A 14,571-nucleotide genomic window follows, 5' to 3' on the forward strand; every position below is an offset into this window, starting at 1 on the left:
AAAATATCATATTTCAAAAGTGAAATTTCAGGATTTTTACTTTTGATTAACAGCCACCAAGAAGAACATTTGCATGTGTTTAACAAGGGTGGAAATACTGCATCAAAAATATTTCTTGAATACTGTGAACAAAGGAGCCACAAAAACTCAGCATGAACTGTGACATCCTGGAGTTCTGCACAGCCAGGATCAGATCTAAACCCTCAGTAGCAAGCAGGAGACTCAGAAGATGCTGACTTTAATTACAAACTTTATTTGTCAATACAATTCACAGTTTATACATGGTGCAATCCACCATATGAACTTTCAGAATAGTTATCGAGGAAATGGGTATAGCTTTTCTTCTAAAAGAGCCTGACTTTCCAAAATTTTGGTTAGAATTCTTTAAGTTTATAAAAGTACCTTCAACAAGTTAGCTGAATATTTACATTTCTAGCTTAAATTTTGAAAAATAAGCCTCTGTTAAATTTTCTTTTTTTTTTTTTTTTAAGATCCTGGGTTTATTTTTTAAGACTCTAATATGAATGCCACTTATTCAAATACTCCCACCCCCAAGAATAAAAGTCATGTTTTGCAATTATATTTAGGGAAATCATTTTCTTTCTGTGTTTTAAAAATTTTATTTACAATGTACAGCAGATCTATGTATGAAAATAAAAGAAAGAGGAGCGATCTACTAGGTGCCTTTACTGAATTTCTTCTGAATCCTGAAAACCTCCAAAGAGTTGCAGGATAGAATATTAAACTAAAGAGGATTAACAGCCTTTTCTATCTTAAAAAAAAAAAAAAAAAAAACTCTCAAGATTTAAATTGTGCTATAACAGCTTTTTCTCTAATGTCAGAGATGAATTATGCCTGCAATCTGCATTTTTCCAAGTGCAAAATCACAGTGATCCAGTTTCAGCTTCTGCTCTCACACTCAGCCACAACTTCAGAGGTACACCCACGGAAGGCGAGGGCTGTGCCCAACTCTGCCTACGCATCCCCTCCCCTCACTGGGCACAATTTACCCAGGGAAAGAAAACCATATAAGCCTTTCATACATCAGAAAACAGATAGATGCTGGCAGTATAATGTTTATTAGCAAATGCTTATAACACATCATTTGGCTCTCTTCATGTCATCTGAGTGGCAATTCACACCAATCGTCTAAATTCATCTTCAATAATATCCATTTTAACAGTTTTCTTTTGTCAGATCACTTATGGATATATATATATGGATTTTCTTCTTCCAACTTTAAAAAAATGTGTGTGTATATATATATATATGTATATATATACACACACACACACACACATACATAGTTAGTAATAAATGATAAATTTTAAATACTGCCAGGAGAAGAAGGGACTGTTTGGGAGCAGTCAATTTTACTGGCCTGGTAATTACACTGTATACATGTACCATTGGTACCCGAGTCAAATAAATACTCAGAGGGGCCATCTTTGCACCTCATTTCTCTGCAGTGCCTATAATGCTAGGGTTTCTGAGTGTTGCTTCAGTGTCCATCTAATTTGGCATCTATTCCTTCTTCGGGCATCATCACTTCGGTCATTTTACACACTTGTTTCCAGCAAGGTATGGTATTCAAACGGGAGCTGTGGGGAAAAGGGCTGTGGAGTTGAGCCTAGGGGTGGGGCAGGGAAGGAGAAACCACACATTAGCTAGAGAGGTTCTGTTTCTTCATAAGATAAGGCACTGACAGAAAATTTCTTAGGTAAAAGGCTGCATAAGAATTTCTTGCCATTTACAAAAAGAAATGTTGTCATCCATAAATGGTCCATATCTAGGCTCAGTTAGGTAGACCCTGAAAAGTAAGGACTGATCCCTCAAAACTACATTATTACCAGAAACAATTATAATTCATTCTGAGGCCTTATGGCACGTTAGGAAAAGGGAGCAAAACAGTCTGGGCACAAAAAAGGCATCAGACATCGCTTGTTTTATTCCACTCGTCAAAGAAAGTGGACTGTTCAACAAGCATCATCAAAAAAAAAAAAAAGTGCTGGCTCAGAATTCCAATTCTCTTGATGGCAGATGACCATGATGGGTGTATCTATTTTTTTCCCCCTTTGGAGCTCATGCACAATTTTAAAAATGCTACCAGCAACAGTCATAAAGAGCATATAGAAGTCCTCACCTAATTGCTATGCCTGAGGCTCTTCAAAGAGAGGGCTACTTAATGTTCTCAATAACAGCGATTTCCTCGCCCGCACAGTGTGGTGTCAGTCCGTTCAAATAGATACTTTCTGTTTTCAGTAAGGAAGGCAGGACATCCCTCTCGCTGGCCAGGTGGTTCACAGACAGGGTCCTCCTACAGGGAGTCAGCTCCTGGTTGTGGTTTCCAGCCAGTTCTGCAGAGAGCTTCCGCTTAATGGAGGTGGCGCGCTGGAACTTGTCATAAATCTCCACGCTCAGCCGCCTCCTGGTTTCCTTGAATTCAGCCGTGACGTTGGCTGTCCACTCAGCAGCATGGGCTCTGAACTCTCCCACCTGGAACACGCATGCAGAGAAAAGACAGACATACCAACAGGATAGTCAACATTCTGCGTGCTTTATCCTCTGATCATTGTATTTGGACACTTTTGAAAAGGAGGTTGTAGCTTTTTGTAATAGGAGCCATCTGAGAATTGAGGTCACTGCGCAATTTGTGAAGAGCAAGATTCCATTTTATATAGATACGACTCTAAAAATGAATCTGTGAGCTTAAACTCTATTAACCAAATTATAAGAGAGGTACTAGATGTCCTTGTTTCTGGAGATGAGTCCTGTCACTGATGCTATAAAAAGGCAATCTCTAACTTTTTAAAATTCTGGGAGTTTTTTTTTTTTAATTTGTAATTTTAAGAAGTATTTGAATGTGAAGAAGTCAGGAAGACATAGGAGAAGCAGCAAGACAGAGTAAAAGAGCCTGGAATGTGAAACCAGGTGACCTGGTTCTCATAGCAGCGATGCTATTTGCTCTGGATGTAAACACAGATTTTAGAAACCAGAAATGGTGTGTGCAAGAACTCTGAATTCAACCCCATACTTGTCATTTAGGAATCCTCTGTTTACTAAATAAGCAACAAAATGTTTTGTCTCTGCTTCCAGGGAAAGCAAATAGAAAAGGACTGACAAGTTTATTGTGAGGCCCATTTGGAGAATTTCCAAGCAATAGTTCCTCAATGAATATTTATGGAATTAATTAATTTAACCTGTCTGAGCTACCATTTCATCAGTTGTAGAACAGGCATCTTTATAGCATATTCCTAACAGGATGGTTGGACTGATGTAGTTCAACTGCAATGTAGTTATGATGGTAGCCTTTGTTTGAAGGTTAAAGAAAAAAATATTGCCAAGTCCTAAGCATGTGACCCTAAAGAATCTGCCTGCAATGCAAGAGACTGGGGTTTGATCCCTGGGTTGGAAAGATGTCCTGGAGGAGGGCACGGCAACCCACTCCAGTATTCTAGCCTGGAGGATTCCATGAACAGAGGAGCATGGCGGGCTACAGTCCATGGGGTCGCAAAGAGGTAGACACAACCGAGCGATTAACACTTTCACTTTCAAGCATGTGCATAATAATGTTCTCTCTGACCTCTTTAAAATGATTCTGTACTTTAGTGACCTAAAATAGAACAATGACCAATCCCATGATAAACCTTTTCTTAATCAACTAGAATTCAGTAATCAAGAAGACTTCCTAGAATAATCTCCTAAGGTGGACAAGTCCCCCATCCATCGTTGGTAGCACTTCTGCTTTGGGGGCCCACTTCACTCACTTTTTAAATGATGTGGGCACCTCCTTACCTGGCAAGTGACTAACTACAGCTTTGTTTGGTTTTGTTTTACCTCTGTTACTTTTCGTTTTAAATTTTGATATGGGAAACATAATTGATAGTTTCTGCTATAGTTTGAATTCCTAAAAATTCATATATTGAAATCCTAACTCCACAGGTGATTGTATCAGGAGGTGGGGCCTTTGGGAAGCACTTAAGTCATGAAGTGATGCCCTCATGAATGAGAGCAGCATTCTTACAAAGGAGAATCTGGAAAAATCCTTCACATCTTCCACCATGTGAGGACACAGCAAGAAGGCTCTGGCTCCAGACCAGGAAGAGAGCCCTTTATCATGCTGACACTATGATTTTGGATCTCCAGAACTGTGAGAAATAAATGTTGTTTATAAGATCCCCAGTGTGTGGTATTTTGTTATAGCAGCCTGATGGAACTAAGTGAGGTTCTAAATATTTACACTGAAAGTCATAGATATGTGTGTGGGTTGTGGGGTGGGGGGTGGGTTACACAAGATGGAAATTGTTCAAATATCCTTGGAAGGTGGCACATAGCAGATCAATTCTTCTGCATCCACCCATAATTACATACATGCACGCATTTCATGATCTACTTTTTATTTTAAAAAATATTTTAAAATACACTTTCTACTTGTATTGTCCTAACAAGGAATAATTGCTTGTTTTCTGGATCTGGTTTTGGGAAAAAGCAAAAATGGAAAAATGAGAAGTTTGTGGCACACATAATTCGCAAGATCAAGCATTCCTTAATCACTGAGGCATCTTAGAGGGAACCTACAGGAAAAGAAGTGCTAATTTTATAGGAATTCAGCCTGAAGATTCTTACTCTTCCCATAAGGGACTCTGTGTGACTGCACTTAGCTCCAAAAACAATTATTGAGAGTTTAACTCTGCTTTGGGGAAACTCTCTGGTTAGGTAGTATCGATCAGTGGTTAGAAATGCTGAATCACTCCAAACACACTTATAAATAAACCCTCCAACTGTTTATATTCTTTTTCTGTTTGCCCAGCTGTCTTTTTTATTAGACTAAGCATTTTTGAGTCTGGGGTCTATACTATATTTATTGGGGTATATAAAACATCTAGTGTCTGGAACAGAAAAAGCACTCAGTAGAAATTTGATGAATTGCACTGAATTAATAAGTAAACACTATTCATAAAGTTTTGAAATAAATATTTTTAACATAAGTTAAGAGATTCAGTTGTTTCTCTATCAGTTTTGATTTAATTTTAAAGACTTAAAATTGCCGTATGCTTACAGAGAGAACCTGATTAATATGGTCTTGAACAAAACAGTTATCATTGTCCAACATATCATTAAATTCTCCTAGTTTACATTACAACTAGATAATCTCAAGCAGTGTGAAATTTGCTGTTTAAAATGAAACAATTGCTACTGATGAAAAACTAAACATTCTATCTGACTTTTATTCCCATCTTACCAATGATTTTATTAAAAAGGAATTAACCTTTTCTATTTGAGAATTCATAATTTTCTAAGTGTAAAAAGAAAAAATACTAATATACTATTTTCTATTATGAGCTTATATTAATAGTATGGTTAATATTATAAAGAAAACAGCTAAGCGTCTACATATTTGTTTAAATAAATGTTTGTGAAAAGTGTAAGAATTAACTACTATATTCAATTTCCTCCCATAAACGACTGGTTAACTAAAAATAATCACTTTCTTAGAGGACAGCCATCTGAGTCAGCCCCTAAATCATGCCTCCAGTCTGGAGGCAGTCAAAACTGATGGACCTAAAATTAGGTCTTTTCTCTTTTTGAAATTAGTTTTTATTGGTGAATGTGATTTACAATGTTGTGTTAATTTCTGCCGTACAGCAAAGCGAATCAGTTATACATATACATATACCCATTGCTTTTTAGATTCCTTTCCTATATGTCATTACAGAGTATTGAGTAGATTCCCTGAGCTGCACAGTAGGCCCTTATTAGTTATCTATATTATACATAGTGGTGTGTATATGTCAATCCCAATCTCCCAATTTAGAGGGAGGGATAAATTTGGAGTTTGGAATTAACAGATACACACTACTATATATAAAATAGATAACCAACATGGACCTACTGTATAGCACAGAGAACACTACTCAATATTTTATAATAACTTATAAGGGAAAAAATCTGAAAAAGAATAGATATGTGTATATGTATAATGGAATCACTTTGCTGTATACCTGAAACAAAAACAACATTGTAAATCAACTATACTTCAATAAAAAGCTTCTTATTGTTAATAATAGATTTTGTGTATCTAAAATGCAGGTGTTAATACTTTTATTTGCTAATTTTCTATCTCCTACAACTAGGATGTAAGTTCTATGTATATCCCAGCACCTAGGATAGTACCTGGTATGTGGCTGACTTCTAAGAAATACCTGTTAAATGAACAAGTATATGGCCCCCAAATTCATGTTCTCTGTCATCTCGCACCTGAATGATAACTAGAGCCATAGTATAGCATGCATACCACCACTGGTCTTTCTTCTTTGTTCTAACCTTTATTCCTCCTCCCTTTCGGTGACCATTAATATTTTTGCAAAAATGGTCTTATATTAAACATACCGTTTTGCAAATGGATTTTTTTCACATAGTTAATTTTAGTCTTTTTTTCCTATGAGTAGTCATTATACTACGTCATGGAGAAGGACATGGCAACCCACTCTGGCTACAGTCCATGGCGTCACAAAGAGCTGGACACGACTAAGCGACTAACATGGAGAAGACAATGGCACCCCACTCCAGTACCCTTGCCTGGAAAATCCCATGGACAGAAGGGCCTGGTGGGCTGCAGTCCATGGAGTCGCTAGGAGTCAGACACGACTGAGCGACTTAACTTTATTTTTTCACTTTCATGCATTGGAGAAGGAAATGGCAATCCACTCCAGTGTTCTTGCCTGGAGAATCCCAGAGACGGGGGAGCCTGGTGGGCTGCCATCTATGGGGTCGCACAGAGTCAGACACGACTGAAGTGACTTAGCAGCAGCAGCAGCAAACGACTAACATACACACACACCACCTCATAGTTTATACTAGCTTCCTAGCATTCCACGGGATGGCATGCCCCTGTTGATGAATAAGGGTTTGTTTTTTGTTTGTCTTCTTTTGCTATAGAAAATAATACTTCAGTGAATATTCTTATACCCATATCTTGGTTAATGTGATCAAGTATTACTAGAAGTGGAAAAACTGTGCCAAAAGATATATATATTTTCAGATTTTGAGGATGCTGAAATTTCCATCTAATCCCTACTGTCTTCAGACTCAAGGTTCCCAGTCATCCCACTATTTCCTCTTTTTGCACACTGAGGTAACCTCTGTCTTTTCACAGCAAAAAAAGCACCAGATCATGGATCCTGCATAGAAACTCTTTTAGAGATTTTTAATCATCTCTATTGTGACTGGAAATTTAATTGGTCATTAAAAAAAACGAACGCCTTCCTTAACTTGATCTGATTTTTCTCCAGAAGCAGGTTTCTTGAAGTCACCATGATCACTCAGGTTGCACCAATGACACACAGCTTTCTGCAGAGCAAGGTGCTTCTACAAATTAGTGATTCCTGCAAATCAGTAAAAGCCTAAATACAAGTAAATCTCAGACTGGTCTGAGTTCATAACTTTTTAATTTCTCATCTTTAACTGCACTCAAATCTCTGGCAGAGGCTGGTAGAATACTGCTTCTGGGGGCATGGTTTTTTTTTTCTAATTTTTCTGGAGTTCCCAGGGGTGGAAATGCCATCTCTAGAGGTCATAAGGGCTGCAGCTGGAAATGTCATCAAACAGGGATAGGAGGGGTTAGCAAGAGGTGAGAAGAAGCCTCCAGTTCCAGCTCTGTCACTTAGCTGGGTGCCTATAGCCAAGCAATTTAACCTTTTTTGAGTTTCAAAGTCCTTATCTAAAAAGTAAGGTTATAATAATCTATTTATGTGTGTGTGTGCATGTGTGTGTATGTGTGTGGGTGTCTGTGTTCTTACAACATAAAGAACTGCACGATTAGTGATTATGATGATAACACTGGGTGATGATGATGCGGTTTGCTAAGGGCACTTAAAAAGCTTAAAGGAAAGTACCAGATACAGAATAAATGATATAGAATTGAAAAACAATGGGACATTTTCCCCTGGAATATAATTCTCAGGTTCTAAGCACCCAGTGGCAGCGTGGTCCAAGTTCTCTGATACTCTCACCAGAAGTGCTACAGTCGGATCAAACCCAGAGTTATGGAGATCTTCACGGCATGAGGTGCTTTGAGAATGTTGGAGACATACATAAAAATTCAATTGGCCAATCATCCCAGTCAGAGACACTGAATGATATATTTCATTACTCAAATGAATGTCAAGGCAAGAGATTGTTTGTGTTGGCCTTATCCTCATTATTACAACTGAAGTAATACTGTAAAATATAATAGTGAATTTATTGTATCACTCAATAAACATGTATAACTCATAATAAAATGGACTCATTATTAATATAGGTCTATGTGATGGGATGAAGTAAATTTTGTATGCACAGATAAGAGCTTACTATGTGCTGGGCATTGTTCTTTTAAAAAATATGAACTTATTTAATATTTACAACTCTGTGCGAAAGATTTTTATTATTTCACAGAAGAAATTGAGGCTAGAGAGGTTAACAAACTTTAGACACACAATGAATATGCCAGGATTCAAACTGGAGGTCTAACTCCAGCATATTGTTTTGCCTCACCAGGAAAATCTTGTTAATTCTGAAGGATAAACATCTTTGGGAGGAGTGTAAGGCAAAGTCACATTATGTGGAAATCCACCCTATAGCAGGGTATTATGGTGAGGATCTACCACCACAATTTCCTAAAGATATTGAAAAGAATGAAAATTTCTTCATAAAACATGCACTAGGAGCACTTACCAATTCAATAATGATATCTATTTCCTCTCTATTGTGCCCTTATTTTTCTGCTCTTACTATTCTTCATGATACTAGACAAGGAACATAGCAGTTCAAACTCAAAGCAAAAAAAAGAAAAGAAAGGAGAGTCCCTCAAAAACAAAACTAAGGCCACCAACATAGTTACTTATTCCCATTTGTCTAAAACATTCCTGACCTGAGAGAACTGTCTATACCAATGTATTCATTATTCATAAAATAGCACATTGTATCCTAAGAACAGATTCATATTTTTAAATGATGATAAAATTGTACGTTCCAACTCTGAAGGTGCTCTTTTGATTTCAAAGACGTTAAAAAATAAGGTCCAGAGATCAGTACATTTATATAAGTAAATTTTTCCTCCATTGAAATGTTAATGCTTATGGATAATTAAAATGAATCTTCATGAATTAAAGCATGTTTGTTGCATCAGGTTTTTAGAAAAATTGGTCAAGAACTTATTCAAATGCTGAAGTATGTCATCTCCCTAAACTAAGCAAATCTACAAACAATAATAACAAAGCTGAAGACTCCAACATGAGCAGAAATAGCTCCTAGGGGATTGCCTTCAGCTCATGCACAGGACTCAAAGAAGAGACCTTCCTCTGTATTCCACGTATTCTTAACATTCACTTAATTCTCACGGCCCGGCGATCTGATTTACAAGAAAAGAAAGAAAATGGAGTGCTACAGACGGTCGCTTGCTTTCTAAACGCTACTGGAAATGCTCTCATCCTTGTGACTAAATGCAGCTGCACCGTTCTCTGTCCTCCTTTTGCCTGATCTCAGTAGCAAAAAAAGGCATTGGTGAAGACTGCGTCCCTCCCAATGAGTCTTTGCTCTTAATTTCCAAATCAGTACATTTTCATGTTTTTCTTTTTTTTAAACCATTCAGGTTCATTCTCTATCAACCTAGAGGGATCATTTTCTTTCACCCTCCTCTTAACTACCTTTGTACCTTAGGCTTCTATTCTTCTCGTTTCCTCTGGATAACCATATCCTTCCAATCAAGTCCATTAAAATCTATTTGCTGACAACTCTCAAATATGTATTTCTAGATCAAGTCTCCCTACTGAATTCTGTATCTGTACAACTGACTGCTTATGAAACAGCTTCATTTTAGATGGACCCCAGGCATCTCAAATACAGCACATTTCCAAATGAAATCCGTTAACTTCTTAAACCTGTTCTTACTTAATTTCTTATCACAGTGAATAGCACCATTAACCAGCAAGTTTCCTAAATGGAATTTCAGTGATAATCCTTTATTCTTCCTCTCAGCCAATCAACACCAAATCAACCCAAAGTCTTGCTGATTTACCTCTTTTTCTCACTATTCCATGCACTTCTCTCTGTTCCCACTGCTAAAACTATTGTCTAGTCCATCATTTTGTCTCATCTATATTATTTCAGCAGCTTCCTAACCAGTTTTGCTGACCTAAGTCTATCTCCCTTATGTGTATTCTTCACACAACAGCCAGAGTGCCCCTTAATAAACACAAATCAATCAACTATTTCCCCTTCATAAACCATACAATTGACATTCATTTCACTTAGTTCAAATTCCTTGAAGTGGCTCATTTGTATTAAGGCTTACCTACTGTTCCAGCTCAATCCTCACTCTCAACTCTCTCAAAAGTCTACTCCTGGGGCCATTATGAACATTTGTTTTTTTAATTTTTATTGAATTTGTTATAATACTGCTTATTTTTTTGTTTGCTTGTTTTGCTTTTAGCAGTGGGGCATGTGGGATCTTAGCCTCTCGATCAGGGATTGAACCCATACTCCCTGGATTGGGAGGCGAAGTCTCACCTACTGGACAACCAGGGAAGTTTCTGAACATTTCTTTAATTTCCTCAAACATGCCACTCTTTCTTGTCTTTCATTCATTCATTACTTACTATTTTCTCTATCCAGAATACTGATTCCCAGTCTTTCTCTGGGATATTTTCTATTCATCCTAAATTAGACATCTTTATGGGGCCATTCTCTGATCCTCTAGACATCAGATCACTTGATATCTGTATCTACATAAGCCTGTACTTCTGTACTTCCCTGACATTACTCTCATCACAACTTATTACAGCTACACGTTTAAATGCTCTTTTAGCTTCATGTCCATGGAAATCTTCAGGCAATAATACTGGAGTGAGTTGCAGCTTCTTTGCTGCCTGAGCCGCGAGGGAAGCTCTTTCATGGTAATAGAGAGGGTTTGTCTGCCATGTACTATTCAGTATTCTCAGAACCTGGAGGAGTATACATGTGGAAGTTCAATAAGCATTTGTTAGAATGAATATCAATAACCTCAGATAAACAGATAGCACCACCCTATAGCAGAAAGCAATGAGGAACTAAAGAGTCTCTTGAAAGTGACAAAGAAGAGTGGAAAAGCTGGCTTAAAACTCAACATTCAAAAAGCTATGATCATAGCATCCGGTCCCATCACTTCATGGAAAATAGATGGGGAAACACTGGAAACAGTGACAGACTTTATTTTCTTGGGTTCCAAAATCACTGCAGATAATGACTGCAGTCATGAAGTCAGAAGATGCTTGCCTCTTGGGAGAAAAGCTATGACAAACCTAGACAGCATATTAAAAAGCAAAAACATTTCTTCGCCAACAAAGGTCCATCTAATAAAAGCTATGGTTTTTCCAGTAGTCATATATGGATGTGAGAGTTGGACCATAAAGAAAGCTGAGCACCAAAGAATTGATGTTTTTGAACTGCGGTGTTGGAGAAGACTCTTGCAAGTCGTTTGGACTGCAAAGAGATCAAACCAGTCCATCCTAAAGGAAATTAGTCCTGAATACTCATTGGAAGGACTGATGCTGAAGCTGAAGCTCCAATACTTTGGCCACCTGATGCAAAGAACTGACTCGTTGGAAAAGATCCTGATGCTGGGAAAAATTGGAGGCAGGAGGAGAAGGGGACGACAGAAGATGAGATGGTTGGATGGCATCACCGACTCGAAGGACATGAGTTTGAGCAAGCTCCAGGAGTTGGTGAAGGACAGGGAAGCCTGGCATGCTGGGGTCCATGGGGTCGCCAAGAGTCAGGCACGACTGAGCGACTGAACTGAACTGAGATGAATGAATGACAGACTAATCAATCATGTTTTGAATATACACTCCAGTAAAAGAGTCTGCTTCTTAGTGACTGTACTGGGATAATCTTGGTTACTTCAGGAGGGAAACATGGCCAGGTTTATTTGAAGTAAAGGTTCAAAGCATGTTTCCTCAAAGTTTTTAGTCTTTGGAGAGCTTCCTCAGCATTCTAAGAAGCCTATGATGCTGCTAATGTCTTCTTTCACAGTGAAGAACATCATGCTTCTTGTACAGATCCCTTAAATCAAAATTCCTTTCCTTTCCCTTCTCCTTCTGCATGCATGGTCAGCCAGGTCCAGCTCTTTGTGACCCCATGGACTGTAGCCCAGCAGGCTTCTCTGACCAAGGAATTTTCTAGTCAACAATACTGGAGTGGGTTGTCATTTCCTTCTCCTTGGGATCTTCCCAACATACGGATTGAACCCATGTCTCTTGCATCTCCTAGCACTGGCAGGGAGATTCTTTACCACTAGCACCACCTATGAAGCTCTTCCCTTCTCCTTGTGTGTTAGTCATTCAGCTGTGTCCGATTCTTTGCAACCCCTTGGATGGTAGCCCACCAGGCTCTTCCGAGCATGGTGAAAGTGAAAGTGAAGTCACTCAGTCATGTCTGACTCTTTGCAACCCCGTGGACTGTAGCCTACCAGGCTTCGCTGTCCATGGGATTCTCCAGGCAAGAGTACTGGAGTGGGTTGCCATTTGCTTCTACAGGGGATCTTCCCAATCCAGGGATCGAACCCAGGTCTCCCACATTCTGGGCAGACGCTTTAACCTCTGAGCCACCAGGGAAGTCTTCTCCAGGCAAAAATATTGGAGTGGGTTGCCATTTCCTTATCCAGCCCTTCGCCTTCAGCTCAGTTCAGTCGCTCAGTCGTGTCTGACTCTTTGCGACCCCATGAATCGCAGCACGGCAGGCCTCCCTGTACATCACCGACTCCCAGAGTTCACTCAAACTCACATCCATCAAGTCGGTGATGCCATCCAGCCATCTCATCCTCTGTCGTCCCCTTCTCCTCCTGCCCCCAAATCCCTCCCAGCATCAGAGTCTTTTCCAATGAATCACCTCTTCACATGAGGTGGCCAAAGTATTGGAGTTTCAGCTTCAGTATTAGTCCTTCCAATGAACTGATCTCCTTTAGGATGGACTGGTTAGATCTCCTTGTAGTCCAAGGGACTCTCAAGAGTCTTCTCCAACACCACAGTTCAAAAGCATCAATTCTTCAGCGCTCAGCTTTCTTCACAGTCTAACTCTGACATCCATACATGACCACTGGAAAAACCATAGCCTTGACTAGACGGACCTTTGTTGGCAAAGTGATATCTCTGCTTTGGAATATGCCATCTAGGTTGGTCATAACTTTCCTTCCAAGGAGTAAGCGTCTTTTAATTTCATGGCTGCAATCACCATCTGCAGTGATTTGGAGCCCCCCAAAATAAAGTCTGACACTGTTTCCACTGTTTCCCCATCTATTTCCCATGAAGTGATGGGATCAGATGCCATGATCTTCGTTTTCTGAATGTTGAGCTTTAAGCCAACTTTTTCACTCTGCTCTTTCACTTTCATCAAGAGGCTTTTTAGTTCCTCTTCACTTTCTGCCATAAAGGTGGTGTCATCTGCATATCTGAGGTTACTGATATTTCTCCTGGCCATCTTGATTCCAGCTTGTGTTTCTTCCACCCAAGCGTTTCTCATGATGCACTCTGCATATAAGTTAAATAAACAGGGTGACAATATATAGCCTTGACGAACTCCTTTTCCTATTTGGAACCAGTCTGTTGTTCCATGTCCAGTTCTAACTGTTGCTTCCTGACCTGCATATAGGTTTCTCAAGAGGCAGCTCAGGTGGTCTGATATTCCCATCTCTTTCGGAATTTTCCACAGTTTATTGTGAACCACACGGTCAAAGGCTTTGGCATAGTCAATAAAGCAGAAATAGATGTTTTTCTGGAACAATCTTGCTTTTTCCATGATCCAGCGGATGTTGGCAATTTGATCTCTGGTTCCTCTGCCTTTTCTAAAACCAGCTTGAACATCAGGAAGTTCACGGTTCACATATTGCTGAAGCCTGGCTTGGAGAATTTTGAGCATTACTTTACTAGCGTGTGAGATGAGTGCAATTGTGTGGTAGTTTGAGCATTCTTTGGCATTGCCTTTCTTTGGGATTGGAATGAAAACTGACCTTTTCCAGTCCTCTGGCCACTGCTGAGTTTTCCAAATTGGCTGGCATATTGAGTGCAGCACTTTCACAGCATCATCTTTCAGGATTTGGAATAGCTCAACTGGAATTCCATCACCTCCACTAGCTCAACTGGAATTCCATCACCTCCAATAGCTCAACTGGAATTCCATCACTCCACAAGAGAAGATTCTACACATGGACATCCCCAGATCGTCAACACTGAAATCAGACTCATTATATACTTTGCAGCCAAAGATGGAGAAGCTCTATACAGTCAGAAAAAAGAAGACCAGGAGCTGACTGTGGCTCAGACCATGAACTCTTTATTGCCAAATTCAGACTTAAATTGAAGAAAGTAGGGAAAACCACTAGACCATTCAGGTATGACCTAAATCAAATCCCTTATGATTATATAGTGGAAGTGAGAAATAGATTTAAGGGCCTAGATCTGATAGATAGTGTGCCGGATGAACTATGGAATGAGATTCGTGACATTGTACAGGAGACAGGGATCAAGACCATCCCCATGGAAAAGAAATGCAAAAAGC

At 39.1% G+C, this 14,571-nt stretch overlaps 1 protein-coding gene across 5 annotated transcripts in view; it reads right to left on the bottom strand.

The window, feature by feature from the left end:
• Nucleotides 1–233: 233 nt before the first annotated feature.
• Nucleotides 234–14,571, bottom strand: part of KCNK2 (potassium two pore domain channel subfamily K member 2) — a 248,124-nt gene continuing 233,786 nt past the window's right edge. For 4 of the 5 annotated variants that reach the window (XM_070768586.1, XM_070768585.1, XM_019976926.2 and 1 more), the window contains exon 7: nucleotides 234–2,496. In XM_070768586.1, the coding sequence (XP_070624687.1) occupies nucleotides 2,179–2,496 (318 nt within the window). In that variant the 3' untranslated portion in view covers nucleotides 234–2,178. The remainder of the gene's footprint in view (nucleotides 2,497–14,571) is intronic. The other variant, XM_070768583.1, reaches the window with a different exon arrangement.

The sequence above is a fragment of the Bos indicus genome, chromosome 16 (assembly GCF_029378745.1).
Source record: "Bos indicus isolate NIAB-ARS_2022 breed Sahiwal x Tharparkar chromosome 16, NIAB-ARS_B.indTharparkar_mat_pri_1.0, whole genome shotgun sequence".
In the NCBI taxonomy this organism is placed as follows: Eukaryota; Metazoa; Chordata; class Mammalia; order Artiodactyla; family Bovidae; genus Bos; species Bos indicus.